We start from the raw sequence: 26260 nt of genomic DNA on the forward strand, positions 1-26260 counted from the left end.
CCTGAAGCTCTCGTTCACATTGAACGCGGCTTTGAAATCGTGCGACTTCATCTGAACTCGCAGGATTTTCAAAGCCGCATTTCAGTCCGACTTCGAGGGGTGGGGGGGCGACTTGAAAGACATTTTTGTGGGTTCCTGCACAGATGTCTATTGAAGTCGCCCCCGAAGTCGCCAAAAGTAGTGCAGGAACTACTTTTGGAAATTGGTGTGGCACCGCAAGGTTGGCGTCGCACAGTGGTGGCTGGTGCTCAAAATTTTTAGGGGGTGTAAACAAACTGAAAAATTCTGAAAAAAAAAAACATTAATTGCAGCCTCACTGTGCCGTCAAATGCCACCATTGTGCAATCAAACACAGCCACTGTGCTCATCAAATGCTGGGCACAAGTGGCTGCATACAATGGGCACAATGGCTGCATATGATGGGCACAGTGGCTGTATTTAATGGGGCACAAGTGGCGGCATTTGATGGGCATGGTGGCTGCATATGATGGGCACAAGTGGCTGAATTTGATTGACACAAGTGGCTGCATACTGTTCCTCCCACTGATACCAATAATGGGGCACTATTCCTCCTACTGATACCAATGATGGGGCACTATTCCTCCCACTGACACCAATGATGGGACACTATTCCTCCCACTGACACCAATGATGGGGCACTATTCCTCCCACTGACACCAATGATGGGGCACTATTCCTCCCACTGACACCAATGATGGGGCACTATTCCTCCCACTGACACCAATGATGGGGCACTATTCCTCCCACTGATACCAATGATGGAGCACTATTCCTCCCACTGACACCAATGATGGGGCACTACTCCTCCCACTGACACCAATGATGGGACACTATTCCTCCCACTGACACCAATGATGGGGCACTATTCCTCCCACTGACACCAATGATGGGGCACTATTCCTCCCACTGACACCAATGATGGGGCACTATTCCTACCACTGACACCAATGATGGGACACTATTCCTCCCACTGATACCAATAATGGGGCACTATTCCTCCTACTGATACCAATGATGGGGCACTATTCCTCCCACTGATACCAATAATGGGGCACTATTCCTCCTACTGATACCAATGATGGGGCACTATTCCTCCCACTGACACCAATGATGGGGCACTATTCCTCCCACTGACAGCAATGATGGGGCACTATTCCTCCCACTGACACCAATGATGGGGCACTATTCCTCCCACTGACACCAATGGTGGGGCACTATTCCTCCCACTGACACCAATGATGGGACACTATTCCTCCCACTGACACCAATGATGGGACACTATTCCTCCCACTGACACCAATGATGGGGCACTCAATGAAGATGCTGTTCAGTGGACTGCTGTCTCCAATAAGGCCGGTCATGCATGTCCAAGTTGTGAATAATTTGCACCCAACTATTTCATTGATTCTTCTTTTTGAAGCCCCATTTCTTCTTCACTTCAAGTATTTCACAACCTCAGCAGGTACAGAGAACGAGGGGAATGTCTTCCTGCAGGACCTGCAACGTGGTGTATCTGATGATGGGCGTGTCGTGGGTGAGACGGGGCAAAGGAGGGGGAGAGAGAGCACAGCCCGCGCCTCCTCCCGACTCTCTCCTCCTCTCCTTGCCCCTTCCAGCGCCGGGTCGGTAGTTATGACGCTGACGCTACACCTGTCAGCCTTATAGTAGAAGGAATTCCCTGCAATATACAAAATGCCCTGCGCCCAGAGCAGCTGCCCCTTCTACCCACCCCTTGTCCAGGCCCTGCCCATACCACCACCTTATGACGTCATCTGGACCTTTTTTTTGTAACAAAGATTATCTAAAAAAACAAAAACATTTTATTCCTGAAAATGTGTAAATCAAGTCATGCAAAGGAACCGCATAAAACTGCAGGGGTGTAACCCAGAGTAACAATCAATAGTAAATAACTTTATTGCACCATCAAACATCAATATTTTACAGAGACAAAGACATTCACAGGAGGAGTTGGGGGAGGGGTCACATGGGGCAGCTGAGTTGGGGGGGGATTCTTCATTGGGTTTTACTTCAGTCAACCAGATATCAGGATCTGTAGGATTTAGTTTATGAACTCGGGGCGATTTCTTCTATTCTACTCCCTTCATGAACTCCAAGAATTCTGCAAAAACATCAAAATAACAAAAATTCTTCAACATGATCTGAATTCTATAAAAGAAAAAAGAAAATGTATTCTTGTCCTACCTCTAAGGGCTCCTTTACACCTCAACACACATCAAAGAGCCTACCGCTTCAACATGCTTTCCTGATGTGTTTTTGATGCTTCAGTGATACTCAATAATACCCCCAGATCTACTGATCCCCCACTCAGTAGTAACCCCCGGCTCTGCTGATCCCCCACTCAGTAGTAACCCCCGGCTCTGCTGATCCCCCACTCAGTAGTAACCCCCAGCTCTGCTGATCCCCCACTCAGTAGTAACCCCCAGCTCTGCTGATCCCCCACTCAGTAGTAACCCCCAGCTCTGCTGATCCCCCACTCAGTAGTAACCCCCAGCTCTGCTGATCCCCCACTCAGTAGTAACCCCCAGCTCTGCTGATCCTCTACTCAGTAGTAACCCCCAGCTCTGCTGATCCTCTACTCAGTAATACCCCCAGCTCTGCTGATCCCCCCGCTCAGTAATAACCCCCAGCTCTGCTGATCCCCCACTCAGTAGTAACCCCCAGCTCTGCTGATCCTCTACTCAGTAATACCCCCAGCTCTGCTGATCCCCCACTCAGTAGTAACCCCCAGCTCTGCTGATCCTCTACTCAGTAATACCCCCAGCTCTGCTGATCCCCCCGCTCAGTAGTAACCCCCAGCTCTGCTGATCCTCCTCTCTCTCTGGCTTTGGAGATGCTTTCAAGCACCAAGAAACACAAGGTGTAGCCAGGATTGTAATGTAACAATTGTATTTAGTGACAGGAGCTCTGATTGGCATTCAGAGTGCTTTAGAACAACATGTCCAGTGCCACATTCTGAAGTGTAAATGAGCCTTTATGATGTCATTATTAACCAAATGCACTTTCAGTATAAGAAAACATCACTTTCCATCTACGACAATACATTGCGTAAAGAAACACAGAGGGCCTAACCCCAGTCTACATTTTCATTTTAGTTTTGCATAGAGTGGTGAAGACTCATAGCTGAAGTATATTCTTTTTTTATTCTGGCTTCCCTGTTATTACCTCCCCCTCCCCCAACACACTTACTCAACATGACAGACTTTGTGATGCCATCACTGGGTCTCTGTGTTTCTCTATGCAATGCAGGCAGATCATGGCTGGTGGGAGGGGCTGGCTTGGGACTGTACATAGCTTCCTAAAAACATCCCAGCACCCGGTCTCAGTACTCCTCTCCAGAGCCCTGAGGCTCCGTCCTCCAGTGCCAGCCTTCTTCCTCCCCCCCACCAACTGAGGCTTCGTCCTCCAGTGCCAGTCTTCCCCCCACCAACTCAGGCTCCGTCCTCCAGTGCCAGCCTTCTTCCTCCCCCCCACCAACTGAGGCTTCGTCCTCCAGAGCCAGCCTTCTCCCCCCACTAACTGAGGCTCTGTCCTCCACTGCCAGCCTCCCCCCCACCAACTGAGGCTTAGTCCTCCAGTGCCAGTCTTCTCCCCCCACCAACTGAGGCTCCATCCTCCAGTGCCAGCCATCTCCCCCCCCACCAACGGAGGCTTCGTCCTCCAGTGCCAGCCTTCTTCCTCCCCCCCACCAACTGAGGCTTCGTCCTCCAGTGCCAGCCTTCTTCCTCCCCCCCACCAACTGAGGCTCTGTCCTCCACTGCCAGCCTCCCCCCCACCAACTGAGGCTCTGTCCTCCAGTGCCAGTCTTCCCCCCCCACCAACTGAGGCTATGTCCTCCAGTGCCAGCCTTCTCCCCCCTACCAACTGAGGTTCCATCCTCCAGTGCCAGCCTTCTCCCCTCCCCACCAACTGAGGCTCCGTCCTCCAGTGCCAGCCTTCTCCCCCTCACCGACTGAGGCTCTGTCCTCCAGTGCCAGCCTTCTCCCCCTCACCGACTGAGGCTCCGTCCTCCAGTGCCAGCCTTCTCCCCCCCACCAACTGAGGCTCCATCCTCCAGTGCCAGCCTTCCCCCCCCACCAACTGAGGCTCCATCCTCCAGTGCCAGCCTTCTCCCCCCCCACCAACTGAGGCTCCGTCCTCCAGTGCCAGCCTTCTCCCCCCACCAACTGAGGCTCCGTCCTCCAGTGCCAGCCTTCTCCCCCCCCACCAACTGAGGCTCCGTCCTCCAGTGTCAGCCTTCTCCCCCCACCAACTGAGGCTCTGTCCTCCAGTGCCAGCCTTCTCCACCCCCCACCAACTGAGGCTCCGTCCTCCAGTGCCAGCCTTCTCCCACCCCCACCAACTGAGGCTCCGTCCTCCAGTGCCAGCCTTCTCCCACCCCCACCAACTGAGGCTCCGTCCTCCAGTGCCAGCCTTCTCCCACCCCCACCAACTGAGGCTCCGTCCTCCAGTGCCAGCCTTCTCCCACCCCCATCAACTGAGGCTCCGTCCTCCAGTGCCAGCCTTCTCCCACCCCCACCAACTAAGGCTCCATCCTCCAGTGCCAGTCTTCTCCCACCCCCATCAACTGAGGCTCCCTCCTCCAGTGCCAGCCTTCCCCCCCACCAACTGAGGCTCCGTCCTCCAGTGCCAGCCTTCTCCCACCCCCATCAACTGAGGCTCCGTCCTCCAGTGCCAGCCTTCTCCCACCCCCACCAACTGAGGCTCCATCCTCCAGTGCCAGCCTTCTCCCACCCCCATCAACTGAGGCTCCGTCCTCCAGTGCCAGCCTTCTCCCACCCCCACCAACTGAGGCTCCATCCTCCAGTGCCAGCCTTCTCCCACCCCCATCAACTGAGGCTCCCTCCTCCAGTGCCAGCCTTCCCCCCCACCAACTGAGGCTCCGTCCTCCAGTGCCAGCCTTCTCCCACCCCCATCAACTGAGGCTCCGTCCTCCAGTGCCAGCCTTCTCCCACCCCCACCAACTGAGGCTCCATCCTCCAGTGCCAGCCTTCTCCCACCCCCATCAACTGAGGCTCCCTCCTCCAGTGCCAGCCTTCCCCCCCACCAACTGAGGCTCCGTCCTCCAGTGCCAGACTTCTCCCCCCCCCACCAACCGAGGCTCCGTCCTTCAGTGGTGGGTTTTCATAGGCTGCGTCTTTTCTCTGATGTTTCCAGCTACACATTGACAACAAAAGATCGGAAATTACCATCGTAATCAATTCTGCCGTCATTGTTTTTGTCTCCGTCTCTCATCAGTTCTTCAATGTCATCCTCAGTGATGGTTTCCCCCGTGGCCTCCAACATCATCTTCAGCTCCTCCAGATCGATGTACCCGTCCGCGTTCCTGCAATATGGAGAATATCGAATGTAGAAGAATACCGTCAACTTTATTTCTGCATTCAGATCAGACTGTACATTGTAACTTTGTAGAAGGAGGAGGAGTCATTTCCTCAGCCTCCCCTCCCCCAGTGATCAGACTGTACATTGGAACTTTGTAGAAGGAGGAGATCATCACAGTGTAAACCAAAAAAGCAACATAATGGGACTTTTAAGGTGTCATTAATCAAATAATGAACGTTGCTTCATGCACTGGTGAAATCACGGGGCCCCATACAACCTATCTGACAGGGCCCTCTTCCCCCGGCCGAAAGTGACTGAGAACATAAATTTATCAGTCCCTTTATCTGTACCTTCAGCTGCACAGATGAATGAATGGGAATGCTCTGAGGCTTCCTGCTCATTCACAAACTGAAGCTTCAGTGATGAATGGACACAGTGAGTGATTGGTTACCGATCGCTCACTGTGCTCATTCAGGAATGGAAGGGACGTTTCGCAATACGAGCATTTTTTTTTTAAATCCTGACTCGGTTTTCACTGGAAGCCCAACCCCTGAGGTGCCAAGCCCAACCCCTGAGGAGCAAAGCCCAACCCCTGATAAACAACCCCACACCATAATCCCCCCACCACCAAATGATTTGGACTCGTGCACAAAGCAAGGTCCATAAAGACATGGATGAGCGAGTTTGGGGTGGAGGAACTTGACTGTCCGGCACAGAGTCCTGACCTCAACCCTATAGAACACTTTTGGGATGAATTAGAGCAGAAGACTGCGAGCCAGGCATTCTCTTCCAACATCAGTGCCTGACCTAACAAATTTTAAAATAAATATTTTATTTATTTTATTTTATTTTTATTTTATGTTATCCGGTTTTATTTAATTAATGGCACCTTAAAAGTCCCATTCTGTTCCTTTTTTTGGGGATTTAACTACCACAAAACTTGAGGGAAAGACGGAAGAAGATGGCAAAATCACAATAGTGAAGACGTTGCGGTGACCCAAAACCTCCACTAGATGTCAGCGTACTACAGAAAAAACTAAACCTGATACAGTTCAATACAAGAGATTCAAAAAATGAGGTGAAAGACGGGCAGAGGATTGGCCAACGCAACCGAGACTAGAAAACAACACAAACATCCCCTTGTCCGGCCTCCTCATTGGTCACACTTTTGATCTACAGATGATTAAAATAAAAAAATACAATGAAACAAAACATTATTACATTGTATTTAATGACACTCTGGAGACTCTCTGTAAGGCTCCATTCACAATTGTAGATTCCAAAGTTGTGGATGGGTGCAAAGTCGGACCCCACTGTTGCATGTAAAACATTCAGGTGCGACTTTCATGCAACTTTTGAGGGTTGACATTGAAGTCTATGGCCCTCAAGTTGTATGAAAGTAATACCAAAGTAGTGCATGAACTACTTTGAAGTCGCTGCGACTTTAAGATGCACGGATCTGAATGGTTACCATTGGAAAACATGTGGTAGGCTTGTCGTGCGCCTTTGATGTCCAAAGTCGCATGACAATTTGCACAAGTGTAAACGGGGTCTAAGGCTCCATTCACACTTGTATGATTCCAAAGTTGTGCAACTTTGGAGTGCAACTTTGATGCAACATTGGATACGTGCTACTTGGATGTGACTTGTCCCTATGCAAAGTCGGACCGCTGTTGCATATAAAAGATTCAGGTGCGACTATCATGCAACTTTTGAGGGTTGACATTGAAGTCTATGGCCCTCAAGTTGTATGAAAATAATACCAAAGTAGTATATGAACTACTTTGAAGTCACTGCGGCTTTAAGACGCACGTATCTGAAAGGTTATCACTGGAAAACATGTGGTAGGCTTGTCATGCGACTTTGATGTCCAAAGTCGCATAACAAGTCTCACGAGTGTGAAGGGGCCCTGAGCGTCCTTTCACACTTGTAGGACTTGTCATAAGACTTTGAACATCAAAGTTGCATGACAAGCCTACCACATGTTTTCCAGTGATAACCTTTCAGATATGTATGACTTAAAGTTGCAGGGACTTCAGAGCAGTTCATACACTACTTTGGTCCGACTTTCATGCAACTTGAAGGTCAAAAAATGTATTCTTCTTCTCAGTCTTCACGAGTGAATCGGGGGGGGCTTCAGTAACCAAAACTGCAGTGTTTATCCTCAGGACACATCACAGGAAGCACCTCCATGGTTAACAGAGGACGGAATTAGAAATAAATTTGGGAAACTTAACATTAATAAATCACCGGGACCAGATGGCTTGCATCCGAGGGTACTTAGGGAACTCAGTCAAGTGATTGCCAGACCGTTGTTCCTAATTTTTACTGATACTACTGACTGGAATGGTACCAGCTGATTGGAGAAAAGCCAATGTAGCATCAATATTTAAAAAGGGCCCAAAAGACATCCCTGGGAATTACAGACCAGTTAGCCTAACATCAATAGTATGTAAACTCTTGGAGGGGATGATAAGGGACTATATACAAGATTTTAGTAATAAGAATCATTAGCAGTAATCAGCATGGATTCATGAAGAATCGTTCTTGCCAAACCAATCTATTAACCTTCTATGAGGAGGTGAGTTGCCATCTAGATAAAGGAAGGCCCGTAGACGTGGTGTATCTGGATTTTACAAAAGCATTTGACACAGTTCCCCATAAACGTTTACTGTACAAAATAAGGTGCGTTGGCATGGACCATAGGGTGAGTACCTGGATTGAAAACTGTCTACAAGGGCGTGTTCAGAGGGTGGTGATAAATGGGGAGTACTCAGAATGGTCAGGGGTGGGTAGTGGGGTCCCCCAGGGTTCTGTGCTGGGACCAATCCTATTTAATTTGTTCATAAATGACCTGGAAGATGGGGTAAACAGGTGTGTAGGGGGTGGAAACAAGGGATGGTGCTTGGAGGTGGTTAGGGGGTGGAGCCATGGGGCAGTGCTTGGAGGTGGGTAGGGGGTGGAACCAAGGAATGGTGCTTGGAGGTGGGTAGTGGGTGGAGCCATGGGGCGGTGCTTGGAAGTGGGTAGGGGGTGGAACCATGGGGCGGTGCTTGGAGGTGGGTAGGGGTGGAACCATGGGGCAATACTAGGAGGTGGGCAGGGGGTGGAACCGAGGGGCGGTGCTTGGAAGTAGGTAGGGATGGAACCAAGGGATAGTGCTTGGAAGTGGGTAGGGGGCGGAACCAAGGGATGATGCTTGGAGGCGGGTGGAACCATGGGGTGGTGCTTGGAAGTGGGTAGGGGGTGGAACCATGGGGAGGTGTTTGGAGGTCGGCTGGGGTGGAACCAAGGGACATTGCTTGGAGGTGGGTAGGGGGCGGAGACAAGGTGGGACTCAGAAGGGGGGGAGTTTCTGCACCTATTCTCTGAGAAAAAAAGTTCTGTACAATGTCATTCTGAAATCTGTTCCTGCTGTGTAATACAAAGCAATGCCAGGATGTCATTCTGACAGCCGGTAATTGCCGCTGATAGCAGAGGGGAGGAGCTGGACGTGGGAGGTGTGTCCTCTTTACTTTGGTGAAGTTTTTACGGACGTATCTTTTACGGTCAGAATCCTCAATGGGGTTGAAAACCCGAAACTCAGGAAAGTTGGCCTCAGATTTCGGAGATGCCTTCTCTGCGCACCGCAGACCCGGCCATCGGTCCCATTTCCCTTCCCCCGCCACTTACTTGTCAAACATCCGGAAGAGATCGGATAATTCTTCCTCTGTTTTTCCTTTACTGTCGTCCTTCATACATCGCACCATCATCACCAGGAACTCATCAAAGTCCACCGTGCCGCTCCCTGAGCAGAGAGGAAGGATTACGGGTAATGGACTGAAACCATCCCAGAATAACACCAATATTTACCCTTCCCCTCCCCCCCATCAATGTGCTAATAAAAATTGTAACGAAAAGTTTTCATTTTCATTGCATACCTTATTCTATAGCCGGTGATGTCATTACCGGGTCTCTTTGCTTCTCTATGCAATTCAGGCAGATCATGGCTGGTGGGAGGGGCCAGCACACTAGGAACACCCACTCCTCCAGTACAAACAAATAGCAAAGTCAAGCTATAACTGGCCTTTGCAACAAGGAGCATGTGGAAGGGCGGCGCATTTCAAAATACAAACAAAAAATCACAGCCCACATTCCGGCCAGCCTGCAACAAACCGGATTGACCCTACCAGTTCACAACCACTCCTCCAGACTAACACCCTCCAATCAAGGCATTTTAATATTTGCATAACTCCTCCCACTGCTTGCATCAGGACTGAGAGGAGTGCTGAGGCCGGGTGCTGTGATGTGTTCAGGAATCTATGTACAGCTCCCTGCCGTCTCCTCCCACCAGCCATGATCTGCCTGCATTGCCTAGAGAAGTACAGAGACCCAGTGATGATGTCACCTGAGTGTAAAAAATAGTATTGAAAGGTTACATTTTTAATGTCATTAACATATTGATGAAGGGGGAGGGGAGGAACCAGGTAGAAGCAGATTAAACCTCAGCTTCACTTTTCTTTTCACTTAAAGCTGAAGGACAGTGAAGTTAAATGGAGAAGTGAAGAAGAAGAGAGAGAATTAGAGATGGAGAAAGAAAGATCTGATCAGGGAAGGAAGAATGAGGTAAAGGTAGACGTAAAAGAACTGACCGTCCTCATCCACCTCATCGATCATCTCCTGCAGCTCCTCGGGGGTGGGGTTCTGGCCCAGCATCCTCATGACTTTCCCCAGCTCCTTTGTACTGATGCAGCCGTCCTCCGCATCTTGTACGAAAATGTCAAATGCTGCCCTGAACTCTGGGAAGTAAGAGAAAATTATTATTTATTCTTCAAAATTACATACAACTGTAGCCACGAAAGAAGCCTGTTGATGACAAAACGCGCTGGGCGGAGCCTCGTGATGACTTCATCACGTCCTAGGAAGTGAATGCCCATGTCAGCTTGGTGATTTTTAATATGTGCGTTTGTTTTATGTCAATATGAGAGTAAATTCTTGTTTAACCCCTTCCTGAGCTATAGCCAAAAGATGGCTACAGTGCGGGCTTACTTTGCCTGAAGTGTGTACATAGACATCCTCCTATGATCGCACTGCCCCACGTGCCCCCTGCGGTATGTGGGTGGTGCGTTCTGTGATCACAGATTGGGGGGAAAGGGTTAATCATATATTATATAATATTTTGTATCCTTATATATTATATAATACTTTGTATCCTTATATATATTATATAATACTTTGTATCTTCCTCTCCTTGCAGGAAATGAAGCTGTAAATAGAGAAGAGTGTGTACCAAAAAGAAAGAAAGAAAGAAAAATGTAAAAATAAAGAAAAAAAATTAACAAGATCGCGGTTTTGCCAGGATTAGTGTTAGGGTCAAGGTCGGGGTTGAAGGTCACAATCAGCATATTTTAGGAAGAATTAAAAAAGAAATGTATTTTTAATCAGTGTCAGTGTGTTTTAGGTAGGATTAAAAAAAAAGTAAAATGTACACGATTGTTTCTGGGCTGTACTCCGGGTACAAACAACAACTAATATACACATATGTGGTATCACTGCGATCGTCAGGAGTAGAATTTTTTTTTTAGGTTGTTTTTGGTGGTGAATTATTGTAATACCAAGAAATATACAGCTAAATTTAAACAAAATATATATTATTATTTTTTGTTACTATTTTGGGTCAATTTTCTTTTGCTAAAAATAATAATAATAATAATAATAATAATAATAATAATAATAATAATAAAAATAAATAATAATAATAAATATTAAAAAATCAAGAGATATTCATTACCATTTACCACCAAATGAAAGCCCAATTTGTGCTGAGAAACAGGCGGTATAATCCACCTGGATGCACAAAGTGATGATATGTACGGTTTTACTAACACATGTCAAAGTTGCAAAATTGTGCTTAGGCATTAACATTTGTTTTACCCTCAGGCGGGAAGGGGTTAATATTTTACTTGTATGTATTAGAAGGGATATCTTTTTTTTGTGTTTGCAGCTGATGATTTTTTTTTTCTTTTTATAGGTTAACTTTGCACGAGCGCGAAGTTATTATTTATTTTATATTTATATATAAAGTATATCGATCGGTGAGTTGCAAAGCAATCCAATGTAACTGGTCCCTGAATTCTTTTTTTTTTTTTTTCATGTAGCTTTTCCCATTGGCTGACACTTTTTGTATCCGAGAAGAAGAATCATCAATTACCGTTTTTCTGTTCGTCTGTCAGTTGTTCAACCTGCAAAATACAAAAACAAAGATCATACAATCTCAAATGTACAATCAACCCATTCACTAAAATCTCATAGGATTCAAAAGTCATGTGATTGGTTAGATTAGAGCACCTGTCACCTGTCTAATGCTATCACATTGAGGTTTATTAACCCCTTGTGATGGCAATCAAGTAAAAATACATTTAAAAAATAAAAGAAAAACATTAAAAAACATTATAATAAAATATATTACATTTTATTGGGATTTTTTTTTTACCAAAAACATGTAGCAGAATACAAATTGGCCTAACTTGATGAAGAAATTAGATTTTTTACGTTTTTTTTTTAATTGGATGTTTTATAGCAGAAAGTAAAAAATATTGTTTTTTGTCTTTCAAAATAGTTTTTGTTTTTTTGTTTTTTGTTTATAGTGCAAACAATAAAAAATGCAGAGGTGATCAAATACCACCAAAAGAAATCTCTATTTGTGGGGAAAAGACATTCATTTTATTTGGGTACAACGTCGCACGACTGCGCAGTTGTCAGCTAAAGTGACGCAGTGCCGTATCGCAAAAAATGGCCTGGTCATTAAGGGGGGTAAAACCTTCCGGAGCTGAAGTGGTTAAAAAGTTTTAATTTTAGCGTCACTGTAAGTGACCGGTGAATTGCGGGTGAATCTGCCTCCTTTATAAATAGACAGAACTCTGATTAGATGGTGACAATAGGGCGCTAACAATACAATGATGAAACGTGAACTGTCCGTGTTGCCCGTGTCTAATCCACACAGCTGTGCCCCATCCATTGTCATGTCCTGAATGCCGGCATGGTGAGCGCTCCGCGATGAATTCAGGATATGTTTGTCCACCATTAATCCGCAGAGTCCAAACACGCTAATCTCCGGCGCTCGGGTTCTATTCCTGGCGCTCGGAAAGTGGAGATAATGTATTGTGTGCTGATAACGGCCGTGGCATGTGACCTTCCTCCTTTTATCTCCGCACTGCGCTCTGGTCTCTGGCACCGATATCAGCATTGTGATAGAAGCCGCCAATCTGGGATATATATATATAGACCTGGCACTGCCTGGATTGCCTTATGTAGGCATGGGGGCCCCGCTACTGCGAGAAATCTACAGCCTGATTTACTAAGGGCCACATCAGACACAGGGGCCCCGCTACTGCGAGAAATCTGTCACCTGACTTACTAAGGGCCACATCAGACACAGGGGCCCCGCTACTGCGAGAAATCTGTCACCTGACTTACTAAGGGCCACATCAGACACAGGGGCCCCGCTACTGTGAGAAATCTACAGCCTGATTTACTAAGGGCCACATCAGACATGGGGGCCCCGCTACTGCAAGAAATCTGTCACCTGATTTACTAAGGGCCACATCAGACACAGGGGCCCCGCAACTGCAAGGAATCTGTCACCTGATTTACTAAGGGCCACATCAGACATGGGGGCCCCGCTACTGCGAGAAATCTGTCACCTGATTTACTAAGGGCCACATCAGACATGGGGGCCCCACTACTGCAAGGAATCTGTACCCTAATTTACTAAGGGCCACATCAGACATGGGGGCCCCGCTACTGCGAGAAATCTGTCACCTGACTTACTAAGGGCCACATCAGACACAGGGGCCCCGCTACTGCGAGAAATCTACAGCCTGATTTACTAAGGGCCACATCAGACACAGGGGCCCCGCTACTGCGAGAAATCTGTCACCTGACTTACTAAGGGCCACATCAGACACAGGGGCCCCGCTACTGTGAGAAATCTACAGCCTGATTTACTAAGGGCCACATCAGACATGGGGGCCCCGCTACTGCAAGAAATCTGTCACCTGATTTACTAAGGGCCACATCAGACACAGGGGCCCCGCTACTGCGAGAAATCTGTCACCTGATTTACTAAGGGCCACATCAGACATGGGGGCCCCGCTACTGCAAGAAATCTGTCACCTGACTTACTAAGGGCCACATCAGACACAGGGGCCCCGCTACTGCGAGAAATCTACAGCCTGATTTACTAAGGGCCACATCAGACACAGGGGCCCCGCTACTGCGAGAAATCTGTCACCTGACTTACTAAGGGCCACATCAGACACAGGGGCCCCGCTACTGCGAGAAATCTACAGCCTGATTTACTAAGGGCCACATCAGACACAGGGGCCCCGCTACTGCGAGAAATCTGTCACCTGACTTACTAAGGGCCACATCAGACACAGGGGCCCCGCTACTGCGAGAAATCTGTCACCTGACTTACTAAGGGCCACATCAGACACAGGGGCCCCGCTACTGCGAGAAATCTACAGCCTGATTTACTAAGGGCCACATCAGACACAGGGGCCCCGCTACTGCGAGAAATCTGTCACCTGACTTACTAAGGGCCACATCAGACACAGGGGCCCCGCTACTGTGAGAAATCTACAGCCTGATTTACTAAGGGCCACATCAGACATGGGGGCCCCGCTACTGCAAGAAATCTGTCACCTGATTTACTAAGGGCCACATCAGACACAGGGGCCCCGCTACTGCGAGAAATCTGTCACCTGATTTACTAAGGGCCACATCAGACATGGGGGCCCCGCTACTGCAAGAAATCTGTCACCTGACTTACTAAGGGCCACATCAGACACAGGGGCCCCGCTACTGCGAGAAATCTACAGCCTGATTTACTAAGGGCCACATCAGACACAGGGGCCCCGCTACTGCGAGAAATCTGTCACCTGATTTACTAAGGGCCACATCAGACACAGGGGCCCCGCTACTGCGAGAAATCTGTCACCTGACTTACTAAGGGCCACATCAGACACAGGGGCCCCGCTACTGCGAGAAATCTACAGCCTGATTTACTAAGGGCCACATCAGACACAGGGGCCCCGCTACTGCGAGAAATCTGTCACCTGACTTACTAAGGGCCACATCAGACACAGGGGCCCCGCTACTGCGAGAAATCTGTCACCTGACTTACTAAGGGCCACATCAGACACAGGGGCCCCGCTACTGCGAGAAATCTACAGCCTGATTTACTAAGGGCCACATCAGACACAGGGGCCCCGCTACTGCAAGAAATCTGTCACCTGACTTACTAAGGGCCACATCAGACACAGGGGCCCCGCTACTGTGAGAAATCTACAGCCTGATTTAGTAAGGGCCACATCAGACATGGGGGCCCCGCTACTGCAAGAAATCTGTCACCTGATTTACTAAGGGCCACATCAGACACAGGGGCCCCGCTACTGCGAGAAATCTGTCACCTGACTTACTAAGGGCCACATCAGACACAGGGGCCCCGCTACTGCAAGAAATCTGTCACCTGATTTACTAAGGGCCACATCAGACACGGGGGCCCCACTACTGCAAGGAATCTGTACCCTAATTTACTAAGGGCCACATCAGACACAGGGGCCCCGCTACTGCGAGAAATCTGTCACCTGATTTACTAAGGGCCACATCAGACATGGGGGCCCCGCTACTGCAAGAAATCTGTCACCTGATTTACTAAGGGCCACATCAGACATGGGGGCCCCGCTACTGCAAGAAATCTGTCACCTGATTTACTAAGGGCCACATCAGACATGGGGGCCCCGCTACTGCGAGAAATCTGTCACCTGATTTACTAAGGGCCACATCAGACACAGGGGCCCCGCTACTGCGAGAAATCTACAGCCTGATTTACTAAGGGCCACATCAGACACAGGGGCCCCGCTACTGCGAGAAATCTACAGCCTGATTTACTAAGGGCCACATCAGACATGGGGGCCCCGCTACTGCGAGAAATCTGTCACCTGATTTACTAAGGGCCACATCAGACACAGGGGCCCCGCTACTGCGAGAAATCTACAGCCTGATTTACTAAGGGCCACATCAGACACAGGGGCCCCGCTACTGCGAGAAATCTACAGCCTGATTTACTAAGGGCCACATCAGACACAGGGGCCCCGCTACTGCGAGAAATCTACAGCCTGATTTACTAAGGGCCACATCAGACACAGGGGCCCCGCTACTGCGAGAAATCTGTCACCTGACTTACTAAGGGCCACATCAGACACAGGGGCCCCGCTACTGCGAGAAATCTACAGCCTGATTTACTAAGGGCCACATCAGACATGGGGGCCCCGCTACTGCGAGAAATCTACAGCCTGATTTACTAAGGGCCACATCAGACACAGGGGCCCCGCTACTGCGAGAAATCTACAGCCTGATTTACTAAGGGCCACATCAGACACAGGGGCCCCGCTACTGCGAGAAATCTGTTACCTGATTTACTAAGGGCCACATCAGACACAGGGGCCCCGCTACTGCGAGAAATCTACAGCCTGATTTACTAAGGGCCACATCAGACACAGGGGCCCCGCTACTGCGAGAAATCTACAGCCTGATTTACTAAGGGCCACATCAGACACAGGGGCCCCGCTACTGCAAGAAATCTGTCACCTGACTTACTAAGGGCCACATCAGACACAGGGGCCCCGCTACTGTGAGAAATCTACAGCCTGATTTACTAAGGGCCACATCAGACACAGGGGCCCCGCTACTGCGAGAAATCTGTCACCTGATTTACTAAGGGCCACATCAGACATGGGGGCCCCGCTACTGCGAGAAATCTACAGCCTGATTTACTAAGGGCCACATCAGACACAGGGGCCCCGCTACTGCGAGAAATATGTCACCTGATTTACTAAGGGCCACATCAGACATGGGGGCCCCACTACTGCAAGGAATCTGTACCCTAATTTACTAAGGGCCACATCAGACATGGGGGCCCCGCTACTGCAAGAAATCTGTCACCTGATTTACTAAGGGCCACATCAGACACAGGGGCCCCGCTACTGCGAGAAATATGTCACCTGATTTACTAAGGGCCACATCAGACATGGGGGCCCCACTACTGCAAGGAATCTGTCACCTGATTTACTAAGGGCCACATCAGACATGGGGGCCCCGCTACTGCAAGAAATCTGTCACCTGATTTACTAAGGGCCACATCAGACATGGGGGCCCCACTACTGCGAGAAATCTGTCACCTGATTTACTAAGGGCCACATCAGACATGGGGCCCCGCTACTGCGAGAAGTCTACAGCCTGATTTACTAAGGGCCACATCAGACACAGGGGCCCCGCTACTGCGAGAAATCTACAGCCTGATTTACTAAGGGCCACATCAGACACAGGGGCCCCGCTACTGCGAGAAATCTGTCACCTGATTTACTAAGGGCCACATCAGACACAGGGGCCCCGCTACTGCGAAAAATCTACAGCCTGATTTACTAAGGGCCACATCAGACACAGGGGCCCCGCTACTGTGAGAAATCTGTCACCTGATTTACTAAGGGCCACATCAGACACAGGGGCCCCGCTACTGCGAGAAATCTGTCACCTGATTTACTAAGGGCCACATCAGACACAGGGGCCCCGCTACTGCAAGAAATCTACAGCCTGATTTACTAAGGGCCACATCAGACATGGGGGCCCCGCTACTGCGAGAAGTCTACAGCCTGATTTACTAAGGGCCACATCAGACACAGGGGCCCCGCTACTGCGAGAAATCTACAGCCTGATTTACTAAGGGCCACATCAGACACAGGGGCCCCGCTACTGCGAGAAATCTGTCACCTGATTTACTAAGGGCCACATCAGACATGGGGGCCCCGCTACTGCGAGAAATCTGTCACCTGATTTACTAAGGGCCACATCAGACACAGGGGCCCCGCTACTGCAAGAAATCTACAGCCTGATTTACTAAGGGCCACATCAGACACAGGGGCCCCGCTACTGCGAGAAATCTACAGCCTGATTTACTAAGGGCCACATCAGACATGGGGCCCCGCTACTGCGAGAAATCTATAGCCTGATTTACTAAGGGCCACATCAGACATGGGGGCCCCGCTACTGCAAGAAATCTGCCACCTGATTTACTAAGAGCCACATCAGACACAGGGGCCCCGCTACTGCAAGGAATCTTTACCCTAATTTACTAAGGGCCACTTCAGACATGGGGGCCCCGCTACTGCGAGAAATCTGTACCCTGACTGACTAAGGGTCATATCAGACACGGGGGCCCCGACTATGGGCATGATACAAGAGATGGTCTGAGACTGCAGACATGATACAAGAGACAATATTAGGGTGACAATATTGAGGTAACAATAATGGGGTGACAATAATGGGGTGACAATAATGGGGTGACAATTAGGGATGAGCTTGATGTTCAGGTTGAACATAAGTTTGAGTCGAACATCGGGTGTTCGCCCGTTCGCCGAAGAGGGAACACTATCGGGAGTTTGCGGCAAATTTGAGTGCCCCATAATGCATTGCAAGATCGCAGTGCGTTGCTGTATGATGATTGGACAAAGCATGCACCTCATCTGCATGCCTTGGCAAATCCCAGTGGCCTTTGCTAAGAGAGCCAGGGTGCCTTTGGCCAATTATGGCTCAGGGGGACTAAGTCCACGCCCCACACTATATAAGGCTGCCTACACAGCCGGCCCTGTGTAGTGTTGTTGGTGTGGATGGAGAGATGAGTGTGATTTAGATTAAGCAGGCAGGTTATTCAGTTAGTGGCAGTGTATTTGATATATATATATATACAGTCAGTCTAGTATATACTGTATTTATTGGCGTATAACACTCACTTTTTCACCCTGCAAATTGGTTGCAAATAGTGTGTGCGTGTTATACGCGATACTGCAATTTGGGCTGCCTCGGAGAGAACGGGGAGGGGGGTGGGACGAGCGCCATCAGATTACATACAGCGAGAATCTCCTGTTTACACAGCGGCCTCTGTAATAGGAAGTCCTGTCTCCTGGGCCACCATTGGACCAGTGTTCTGTCCATCATAGAATCTGGTCCAGGAGGCGGGACTTTGTATTAAAGAGGCCGCCGAGTAAACAGGAGATTCTCCCTGTATGTAATCTGATGGCGCTCATCCTGCCCCCCTCCCTGAGATGGGCATTGATCAAGCTGCATTGATGGGCAATTGTGAGGCTGCTGATGAACATTGATCAGGCTGCATTGATGGGCAGTGACCCTTAATTTGCTTCAAAGTTCTTTATTTAAAATGAAAGTTTTTTTTCATGAAACTTCCCTTTTAAAATGAAGGTGCGTGTTATACGCCTGTGCGTGTTATATGCCGATAAATACGGTATATATATATATACTCTGCATTTAGCATAGACTTTAAATTCAGTGTTTACTCTATATTCAGTCAGCGCAGGCAGTGTATTTATATATATATATATATATATGTACTCTGTATCCAGTGTAGCCTATATCTACAGTGCATTCTGTGGTGTACTGTTTCTAATACACTTCAGGTGGTGTACACAGTATACAATAAAGTGCAGCAATAGTGGAGTGGATAACAAAGCCGTCCTCATCCTCCTCATCCTCTGTCACCCAGGCTCAGAGTAGTTTGCCTTCCAATGCAGCTGCCAAAGCGGCCTATTCCACCGGCTCCTTGTCCACAGTCATTCCTTCGTAGCCCCACCATGATGCACGGAGGAGTCCCCAGAACTATTCGACCACAGTGTTAGGTACGTGCTGCTGGAGGATGCACAGCGATTTGAAGGTTCCGATGTTGGTTCCCAGGTTGAGGAAGGGAGTAATGTGAGCCTAGAGAGAGGGGGTGCCCAAGAAGGACAAGAAACTGGCAGTCATGTTCCCCCAGCTGCAGCATACTGCCAAGTTTGCTCCAGTGATGAGGAGGGAGGGGATGATGAGGTCACTGACCCAACTTGGGTGCCTGATAGAAGAGAGGAGGAGGCACGTCTCCTATGAGGTTGGATGCCCTCCAGGGGGCAGCTTAAGGGCAGCCACCCTATTGCATCACAACGCAGAGCTCCATGGGTGCAGGATGCTGCTGACTCCCCGCTGACTTTTAAAAGTTCCTTGGTGTGGGCCTTTTTTCGACACGTGTGCAGCAGATCACACTGTTGCTGTTTGCAACCTATGTCTGAAGCGGATCAAGCATGGCCAGGACAGTAGCCACTTGGGCACCACATCCTTGACCAGACATATGATGACCTCCCATGCAGTCCTTTGGCAACAGCACTTGAAAGACCCACATCAAAGAAAAAGGCGGACTTCTCCTTGCTCCTCATCTGGGATCTCCAACCCCACTATACCTCCAGTCCTCTCAAAAATCTGCACTGAGAGGAATGAAGGTATAGCAATAGGTGTCCCAAGTACTTGCAGCCAATCTGCTAGCAGTACACCACCATCTGATTTTAGAAGGCCAATCCCTAGCCCAGTTGCTGAACCGTAAAAAGAAATTTGGTCCCAGCCATCCACATGCTCAGCATCTGAATGCTGTCTTGGCCAAATTGGTAGCACTGCAACTGCTGTCTTTTCAGCTGGTAGGCTCTGCCCCCTTTTGTGAATTTGTAGAATGTGCTGTACCTCAGGTTCCAAAATGCCATTTCTTTTCACAGAAGGCCATCCAGGCTCTCTACCGGCATTTGGAAGGCAATATTTTGGCCTCGTTGGACAGGGCGGTCAGCAGTAAGGTGCATATTACCGCTGACTCATGGTCCAACAGGCATGGGCAGGGACGTTACCTTTCCTTCATAGCGCACTGGGTAACTTTGCTGGCAGCTGGGAACGATGCAGGACAGGGTTCAGTATTGTTGGAGCTTGTTCCACCACCACACCTCCAAAATGTTAGTGGTGATTCTGTCACAGCTCTCTCTTCCACCCCCTTCCTTTTCTTCTTCCTCTTCTGCAGATTTGTCCTATGAAACAGCAGTGCTCCATAAGCGTTCAAGGGGCTATGCAAACAGTCAAGCAAAAAGATGCCATGCGGTGCTTGAGTTGGTCTGCTTAGGGGACAGGAGCCACACTGGGGCAGAGATTCTGTCAGCGCTGCAGGGGCAGGCTCAGAGGTGGTTGACGCCATGCCAGCTTCAGCCAGGAATGGATGTATGCGACAATCGCACCAACCTTCTCTCCGCCCTCCGAGAGGGTCACTTCATCCATGTTCCCTGTTTGGCTCACATCCTGAATTTGGTGGTGCAGTGGTTCTTGAGCAGGTACCCTGGCTTACAGGATGTCCTGAGGCAGGCCAGGAAAGTCTGTGGTCATTTCCGCCGGTCATACAATGCCAGTGCTCGGCTGGCTGACATTCAAAGGGAATGCAACCTGCCCACCAACCGCCTCATTTGTGACATGCCCACCAGGTGGAACTTAATGTTGGCAATGTTGCAGCAGCTACACATGCAGCAGAGGGCCATCAATGAGTACCTGTGCGAGTATGGTACCAGGACAGGGTCAGGGGAGCTTGGCTTCTTTTCCCCACGCCAGTGGCTACTGATCAAGGATGCATGCACTGTCCTGTCACCATTTGAGGAGGCCACAAGGATGGTGAGCAGCGACAATGCATGTATCAGTGACACTGTCCCTCTAGTCTTCCTGTTGGAGCACACGTTTCGTAGAATAATGGACAAGACACTTGAGTCAGAACAGAGGGAGGAAGAGAAGGACTTCCTTACCTCTCAAGGCCCCCAGATAGCATTCCTGTGGGCCCGCCAAACACACAGGAAGAAGAGGAGGATTGTGTCAGCATGGAGGTAGAGGATAACACTCAGCAGCAGTCTTCAAGGGATGGTTTTCATTCCCCAGAAACCCAAGGACTTGTACGTGGCTGGGAGGAGGTTGTTACAGATCATGTGATCCTTAGTCACCCAAAGGACTTAGAATCGAATGCCTCTGCAAACTTATGCTGCATGGCCTCCCTGAATCTGCAAAGCCTGCGAAAGGACCCTAGGATTCCTGGTATCATGGAGAGGGATCATTGCTGGCTGGCAACCCTTCTTGATCCACATTACAAAGGTAAGGTTGCAGAAATCATCCTGCCTTTGCAGAGGGAGCAGAGGATGAAACATCTTCCGTTGGCCTTGAAGAAGGGTTTGTTCAATGCATTTCCAGACCCTGGGAGGTTACAATTTCCTGGTGCTGGACAACATGTTGCTGAGGCTTCGTTCAGTCAGAGGAAGAGTGGTGGAGAAGGTGGTCGGCTGACTGATGCCATTTTTCAGTCCTTAGCGCCAAGGTCTGATCGGTTTAAGCAACCATCACCAGTGTCTGCATTACATGGTGCAGGAATATCTAGGGGCAAGAGCAGGCTTGGAGACCTTTCCAACAGAGTATCCACTGGGTTACTGGGTCTTGAGGATGGACCACTGGCCAGAACTTGCTCAACATGCAATTGAGCTACTGGCCTGTCCTGCATCCAGCGTTCTTTCTGAATGCACATTCAGTGCTGCTGGAGGGTTTGTAATGGATCATAGAGTGCGCCTGTCCACAGACTCCATTGATAGGCTCACATTCATAAAAATGAATCCGTCTTGGATCAGCAGCTATCAAGCACCTGATGCTGATGTAACTGATTGAATTTTCTATGGATGTGGGATCCCTTGAAGACTGCCTGATAGATGCAGATAGAGGAGAGAGACAGAGAGAGGAGAGACAGAGAGAGGAGAGACAGAGACAGAGAGAGAGACAGAGAGAGAAGAGACACAGAGAGAGGAGAGAGCCAAGAGAGGAGAGACAGAGAGAGAGAGGAGAGAGCCAAGAGAGGAGAGAGAGACAGAGAGAGGAGAGAGACAGAGAGAGAGACAGAGAGGGGGAGAGAGAGAGACAGAGAGAGAGAGGAGAGACACAGAGAGAGAAGACAGAGGAGGGAGAGAGACGAGAGAGAGAAACGAGAGAGAGGAGCGAGAGAGAGGGAGAGAGAGAGACGAGAAACAGAGAGAGTGACCGACAGAGAGAGAGAGAGAGAGAGACAGAGGAGAGAGAGATGAGAGAGAGGCGGAGAGATGAGAGAGGAGAGACACAGAGAGAATAGAGAGAGAGAGGTGAGACGAGAGAGGAGAGAGAGAGGAGAGAGAGGGAGGCGAGACAAGAGAGAGAGGAGAGGAGAGGAGAGGAGAGGAGAGGAGAGACACAGAGAGAGAGACAGAGAGAGGGACAGAGAAACGGGAGAAGAGTGAGACAAGATAGGATAGACAGAGAGAGAGGAGAGACACAGAGAGAGACAGAGAGGCGAGAAAGCGAGAAAGGAGAGACACAGCGAGAGAAGACAGAGGAGAGGGAGCGAGAGAGAGTGATGAGAGAGAGACAAGAGAGAAAGATAGAGAGATTAGAGACGAGAGAGAAAAACGAGAGAGAGGAGGGGGATGGAGAGAAGGAGAAGGGGGCAGTAGAAAGAGGAGGGAGCAGAAAGAAAGGGAGAGAGAGAAATGAGAGGGGGATGAAGGAAGTAGAGAGAAAAGCAAGCAAAAGAAAAAATAAAGACAAGACATAGAAAGAGAAGGGAGAGAGTGATAGAGATAACACAGGGAAGAGAGGAGAAGGAGAGAGGGACAGTTGATGGGGTAGGGAGTCGGGGGGGGGGGGGGTGTTACAGAGAGAAGAGATATAATGATGGAAGGATTGGTGAGAAGGTAGGACAATGGTGGAAAGTCCAGCAAAGGTTACTCATCAGACGTCAGTTCTGGAATGGGACCACCAACAAATCATCTGAAGCTTGTGAACTATTTTAAGTCGGGCTGAGCTGTTGATAGCGGTACTTGTATCATCAGACAGGTGGAGGATAAGCCATTGTTCCATTGTCCAGACTCCAGCCACATTCTATATATAGGAGACAGACATGACTTCCATCTCTGGGGAATGTACATTGAGGAATTATTCAGATATTTGAATATAATAAAATATCAGGGAATCCTTTGCTCTGGCTCATTGATTCATTGATTGATTTTTTATGTCTTTATTCTTCTGTGTAGAATCCAGAATTGCTGGATGGTAGAAGCTTCATAAACTCACATTGCTGCAGATAGATGTGACTGTTTGATAAAGAGCACAGAATAATGCCAGAGCTCCAAAGAGCTCCAAAAATGGAATTGAGGGTGTGTTCAAACTGGTCAAGTTCCGCCCACAAATTCCCCAAAGGTGACTGTAGTTGATAGACTGCACTGGACCTCCAGCTGATGAATTTATCACCTGAAACTGAATTTTTCATGTTGGGTGATGTTGGCCTTTAAATATCCCCACCCTGTGTCATTGTCATGGAGGGTCCAGGTCCCTTATGTGGTACCCAGTCCAAGAAGTAAACACAATTTAGCATCACTTCAAAGGGTAAACCTAAATAAAAGTTGGCTTCTATAAAAGAAAGAGCCATGATGCTCACAACGGTATACGTAAGGGTTTCATTGGTTTATGGTATACAGTCCTGATCCCGTACTTGTCTGCCTGCTCTTCAGCCATGCCATTGAAGGTCTCAGGTGAGCAGCCCTTTGGTTGAGCCTAAAACGGCCAATAAGGCCCAACCACGAGCTGCCTTCTGCTTGGTCTCCAGTTATTTTCAGTTATATGAAAATTTTACACACATATTTGTTTTGTAAAATTTGTTTAAATTGAGTGTTCTTAGTCCATCCATCACCATAAACCTGTCCCTGAGAACGTCCTCCCCTAATATCAAAGACAAGTAGACAATAACCTGACTGGAGTCTGTAGCCGGGGGCCCTCTGGACAAAGCTGGAGAGTCACCCTGATGACATTGTAGAGGCCACATGCTTTGTCACCCAGCACCTAGTCACCGGCCGCCTTTACATAACTAAAGTTGATTTGGGGAGGACTCTTGTGACTTATATCCCCCCACTGGCTCAGATGGTAGGGTCCGGTTCTGTACAGGGCAGACCTGATGGACAATAAAGTGCTTGGAAGTCTATAGACAGGGACTCTCCATGTACAGGTGGACTGGGGGACCAGAAAATACTTTTAGGGCTTGTTCACATCACATGCGTAAGGCTTGGCACACACTACCGCGGGCACTGGTGCACATGTGCATTACACACGTGATTCCCACGTGTCATGTGTAGGGCAACCCAACTATTTCAATGAAATGCCTCACCCGCGAGAAACGCTGGGAAAGTAGTTCTCAACCCTTTTTTAAATATCGTGCTGGACCATGCCGTTTGGTGCCTGCCTTTCACGTGAGTGAGGTGCCATTAGAATGAATGGTGCCCCACACAGAAGAACGGTTCTGCGCATGGCGGCAAAATGGTTTGCAGTTTTGCTTGACTTGAGCGTATTCTGATCTTTCTACCTTTAGTGTTCAAAAAGGTAAGGTAAGCTGCTTCTTGAAAAGGTGGAATTATATTTTGTGGTCGATCCGTATTCTTCTGGTTTTTATGTGACTGACACCAACAATGGGGCACTATTCCTCCCACTGACACCAATGATGGGACACTATTTCTCCCACTGACACCAACAATGGGGCACTATTCCTCCCACTGACACCAACAATGGGGCACTATTCCTCCCACTGACACCAACAATGGGGCACTATTCGTTCCACTGACACCAATGATGGGGCACTATTTCTCCAACTGACACCAATGATGGGGCACTATTCCTCCCACTGACACCAATGATGGGACACTATTCCTCCCACTGACACCAATGATGGGGCACTATTTCTCCAACTGATACCAATGATGGGGCACTATTCCTCCCAGTGACACCAGCAATGGGGCACTATTCCCCTACTGACACCAATGATGGAGCACTATTCCTCCCACTGACACCAATGATGGGACACTATTCCTCCCACTGACACCAATGATGGGGCACTATTCCTCCCACTGACACCAATGATGGGACACTATTCCTCCCACTGACACCAATGATGGGGCACTATTCCTCCCACTGACACCAATGATGGGGCACTATTTCTCCAACTGATACCAATGATGGGGCACTATTCCTCCCAGTGACACCAGCAATGGGGCACTATTCCCCTACTGACACCAATGATGGGGCACTATTCTGTGGTAATTACTAAGGCAGTGAAACTGATTAAATCACCTGTGCAAAATAATGGAAAGCCTGAAAGCATGACCTGTTGGGGGTACATTAGGACTGGAGTTGAGAAACACTGCTTTATATCTCTTGTTATTGGAGGAAACCTGAGCTGATACATTGTTCAATAGGCTGTGTCTGTTACGTCTCGGATACTTTGTGTCTCTTATTACAAGATACAAAGTGTTACAAAAAGTTATAAAGTAAGAAACATAAATAATGTAAAATCATTTATAAGAGAAGTGAATGTACAATGTGTGAAGTGCTGCGTAAAATTGTCGGCACTCTATAAATAAATAAATATACAAATAAATCAATAACTATAAAAGTTACTTTGACAACTTTAAAAATAAATGCATAACTAAATAAACAACTTAATTAACTTTATAAATAAATTGATAACTATATAAATAAATACATAACTAAATAAATAACTTAATTAACTGTATAAATTATTTGATACCAATATAAATAAATACATAACTAAATAAATAACTTAAATAACATTTAAAAAAAAGGATAACTATATAAATAAATACATAAATCAATAAATCGAATGTTGGGGGGGCTCCTGGAATCTTCAGTATGGGGACCCCCCTGTTGGAGTTATAATAGGGACTCACCGCTGCTTTGTAGATGTCATCCATGGTGGAGTCTGGAGGAGTGTGGAGGAGTGGAGGAGTCTGGAGGAGTGTGGAGGAGTGGAGGAGTGTGGAGATCCCGGGACAGGCAGTGGGATGACAATAGAAGGGCTGAGCTTATATGTGTGACAAAGCCTGTTCACATGTCACCGGGCTCATCAGTGACATCTCCACACACTGACTCCTTATTGGGAAGAACAGACGAC

The 26260-nt window shown here is 48.5% G+C and overlaps 1 protein-coding gene across 1 annotated transcript; it reads right to left on the minus strand.

Moving 5' to 3' along the window:
• Positions 1-1911: 1911 nt before the first annotated feature.
• Positions 1912-26260, minus strand: LOC141102624 (troponin C, slow skeletal and cardiac muscles). Its single transcript, XM_073591533.1, has 6 exons — positions 26037-26260; positions 11552-11582; positions 9993-10139; positions 9034-9148; positions 5229-5365; positions 1912-2140 (listed from the first exon to the last, which is right to left on the minus strand). Exons 1-6 carry the CDS (start codon positions 26058-26060, stop codon positions 2109-2111), a joined length of 486 nt encoding a protein of 161 aa, XP_073447634.1. The 5' UTR covers positions 26061-26260; the 3' UTR covers positions 1912-2108.

The sequence above is a fragment of the Aquarana catesbeiana genome, linkage group LG07, assembly GCF_042186555.1.
Source record: "Aquarana catesbeiana isolate 2022-GZ linkage group LG07, ASM4218655v1, whole genome shotgun sequence".
Lineage (NCBI taxonomy): Eukaryota > Metazoa > Chordata > Amphibia > Anura > Ranidae > Aquarana > Aquarana catesbeiana.

Bases quoted from the DNA above. Each gene is read 5' to 3' on its own strand.
- LOC141102624 (XM_073591533.1), bottom strand. From the start codon at position 26,060: ATGGATGACATCTACAAAGCAGCG. The intron at 11,583-26,036 runs GTGAGTCCCTAT...TGTATTTTGCAG, and splicing joins ATGACATCTACAAAGCAGCG to GTTGAACAACTGACAGACGA. The intron at 2,141-5,228 runs GTAATTTCCGAT...ATGTTTTTGCAG, and splicing joins CGGCAGAATTGATTACGATG to AATTCTTGGAGTTCATGAAG.